This window comes from Lactuca sativa, chromosome 7 (assembly GCF_002870075.4).
Source record: "Lactuca sativa cultivar Salinas chromosome 7, Lsat_Salinas_v11, whole genome shotgun sequence".
In the NCBI taxonomy this organism is placed as follows: Eukaryota; Viridiplantae; Streptophyta; class Magnoliopsida; order Asterales; family Asteraceae; genus Lactuca; species Lactuca sativa.
The window spans coordinates 81,071,354-81,074,961 of NC_056629.2; the positions used below are offsets into that span (position 1 = coordinate 81,071,354).

The window sequence follows — 3,608 nt, forward strand, 5'->3', positions numbered from 1 at the left end:
TTGTCGAATCTTTCCTTCAAGTCGTCCTATATGTCTTTAGCGGTGATAGCGTATTTTACGCTACTCTTGATTTCTTTCTGCATGGTGCTAACGGGCCATCCTCGAACCATTGCATTGCATCGCTTCCAATTTATGGTGTCTTTGGATCCTTCTTCTGGTATGGGGAGTGAACCATCAACGAATCCGATTTTATTTTTGACAAATAATGTGTTGGTCATCTCATTAATCCAATCGTTATAGTTGTCATCGTTTAGCAGATTATCACCAACGAAGTTGAGACCTAAGTGATATGTATATGCTAATGTGAGGAAATAGGGCGACGACATGTCAATGACCTTTTCTCCGGTTGGTGACGGAGGGTTCCTGCCGCTTCCTGTCATAATGTATTAATTTTGATTTTCCAAAGAGCGTTGCAATGACACCATAATAATTTTAATACTTGAAATTGATTTATTGCTCCTATTTAAAGGAGAAAAACAAAACTTAAACTAGGAAACTAAAAAAACTTAGGCTGCAACTTAAAAAAAAAAAATAAAATAAAATAAAAACAAAAAAAAAAAAACAAAACCTTAAGGGGTGTTTGACACAGAGCATTTGGGAGAATTGAGGAGCTTCTAACTTATAGCTTTTGACAAAACGTTCAAGTTTAAACAAAAAGTTTTGTTTGACGGTATGAGCATTTAGTTTTTAGTTTAAACAAAACGCTTTAAATCTAAAAACTACTTTATGTAACTTTTGAAATCAATTTCCAGAACTGTTTTTAAAAATATATTTATATATTTATTTTTTTAAACAATTGTCTTTTAATTTAATTTTACATATTTCAAAAGTTTCCAATTACTTTTGTGAAACACTCATATAATAAATAAAAGTTACCACTTTTAACTACCGGCTATCTGCTGACAGCTACTTTTATCAAACACACCCTTAAGCCGTACAAAATAAATAAGAAAAATAAATAGAAGGCAGAATCCTATACGAATTCTAGCATCGTAAAGAATAGTTTTTGTTCAACTTTTACTTTTCTAGAAAGCTAAATATACAAATGAAAACCAAAAACGATGTAATACGACTTTAACTCAAAGCCATCAAAGACAGTGACGAGGTCACGAGAAAAAACAATATACAAAAAGTCAAATAAAGGAACATAATAAATCTTAAAGCAACGACTCCACTAGCAATAAAATAATTCATTCCAATATCTTATTGAGATAAAAAAGACCTTCAACCCCATTGACTTTTGCGTTCCAATAGGCCTCTTAATATTCTTCTCTGATTTTTCTTTGATAATAATAATAATAATAATAACAATAATAATAATAATATAGCACGATATTTAATTACTTATACAAAATAAAAGGTTGTTTGATGTCTTCTATTGAATATGATAAAAGAATGAGTCTCAATCTAAAATCTTGGTTCATATTTCATGCATGTTACACTCTCTTAGAGTTTATTCAATCAATCCGACTTAATTAATAACTATAAATATTCACTAAAAAGTATTTTTTTTTCACATATTGTTTTACAACAAATTAAATATCAAAATTATTATAAATAAGATATTAATTGAATTAAATAAAAGATAGAATAATAAGTTGTATTTTATCTATGTTTTGGGGGAATAAACTAAAGTAAAGAGAGACAAAAATCAGTCCGAATAAAATCGCTTTTAGATCTGAAGCTTCTTCTGTTTTTACATTTTAAGTCCTTCAACTTTTCTAATGTACAAATTAGACCCTCAACTAAAGTAAGAATAAAAAAAGTCGTTTTCTTCCCTACTAACTACACTATTTGTTGACCGTAGAAAATTGTGCAAAGTGGTGGTGGACCGCATGTGTCGCCTTCACTTTGACTGAACCACCAGACCGGTCAGACTTGTCGGTACCGGCGTTGGTGCGTGATGGTGACGGTGCTCTCCGTCGTATGTTACCAGAAGCATCTTTGAATCGTCCAACGCTAACTCCACGCGCTTCCTCGCCGGACATCCTTTTCCGGTATTGCACTTGTAATATACTCTGCACATTTGAAATCGGAATCAGAATTAATATCAATCTCTTTGAAGATCAGAAGCTTTAGTATTAGGTTTCGATTTGTCATTCAATTGAAGAAATCTGTAATCAATTAGTAAATTACCTTGGATAATTTGATCCGTCGATCTTCTTCTCGCCGTATTTCTTCCATGAATAATCGTCGGCCGGTATACTTGTGACCTTAGATCCGATGATCGGTACTCTCCTTATTTCACGTTTTGATCCGATTTTCCTGAGAACGGAAGAGAATAAACATATTAATTTATGAATTATGAGGCGTACGATAGACAAATAGGATAGATTTTTGCTCAAATGTATACACACACCTTCTCTTGCAACAATAGCAACCGCTTGAACGATTCTCCCTTCCAGATCTGTGTAAAGAAGCAGCAGGATTGTCGGCGCTACACCTTTTCCGGTGAGTAGACGGAAGAGGAGGCTTCCTCGAAGAAAACGTCAACGACGGAGCTACTATACCTAACGAAGAAAATCGTTTACCATTTGAAACACTTTCTTCTTCTAATCCTCCTCCAGCTAAAGAAGACACCAAAGACGACGAGCTCGTTGACCTAGAAGACGTAACCGCCTCCGCCTCGCTGTCGCTCACAGATTTGTTTAAAAAACACGCCTTGGACGCCGTCAACGGCGCATCCTGTTGTTTCTCCTCTGATTGCGAAGAAGTAGAAGTCCCTTGACTGTCGGTGGAAGAAGACGACGACGGTCCGCGGCGGAATCGAGCGTGACCGGTGCGTTTTAAGCCAGATACCGATTGCTTGTAATTAGAGGAAACGTTAAAATCATGACTCGTTAAATGAAACATCCGATTGAGATTATCAACAGTTTGAACTCCTACGCAATCGACTGCCATTGTTATAGAAGAAAAGCTTCCTTCTTTCCGAAGCTGAAATTCAATGAGAGAGATTGAGGAGAGAAAAGAGGGTGGAAGTTGGATTATAAAGGGCAATTGGGAAAGTTGAGTCAAAGGAGATGAGATGTTGATCGGACGGTGGAGAATGGTTTGACTTTTTTTAGGTGTGTAATAAATAGAAGCAGAACGCTAGTGGAGGGAAATTGGGCAGAAAGTCAAACGAGGACTGAATAATTTCAGAATAAAGGGAAAAGGAGAAAATATATTTAAATTAAATGGAGCAAATGCGTACGTAGCTGTAAACCATGGGTTTCGTAATGTCAAAGGAAAAGAATAATAATAATGTCAAAGCATAAACAAAGAAACATGAGTAAGTTATCTATATATTATGATTTGAATTTTTTTTCCCTTCCAAAATTAATGTTGAAAGTTGTAATAACTTAAAGGAATAGATTAAAAAATTTATTTTTGTAATAAGTTAGTGTGTATTTATCCTTTATATCAAAAAAAATTATATAAAGGATACTGAATTTATGTAAAAAATTATTGTTGCAACTTGGTGTACCTTAATAGAAAAAAAATTACACTGCGATGAAAAATCGAATGTTGGCCGGGATCCCCTCAAGAGACATTTAAATCCGTCTCTGGTTTCATTAATAAGCATATCACCCCTTCTAAAGCCCAGTATGTATTGACTAGTGTATTTT

The 3,608-nt window shown here is 34.4% G+C and overlaps 1 protein-coding gene across 1 annotated transcript; it reads right to left on the reverse strand.

Moving 5' to 3' along the window:
- Positions 1–1,651: 1,651 nt before the first annotated feature.
- LOC111913990 (probable WRKY transcription factor 11) lies at positions 1,652–2,970 on the reverse strand. Its single transcript, XM_023909725.3, has 3 exons — positions 2,360–2,970; positions 2,137–2,265; positions 1,652–2,018 (listed from the first exon to the last, which is right to left on the reverse strand). The coding sequence occupies exons 1-3, from the start codon at positions 2,899–2,901 to the stop codon at positions 1,847–1,849; spliced, it is 843 nt and encodes a 280-aa protein (XP_023765493.1). The 5' UTR covers positions 2,902–2,970; the 3' UTR covers positions 1,652–1,846.
- Between the last annotated feature and the right edge of the window lie 638 nt (positions 2,971–3,608).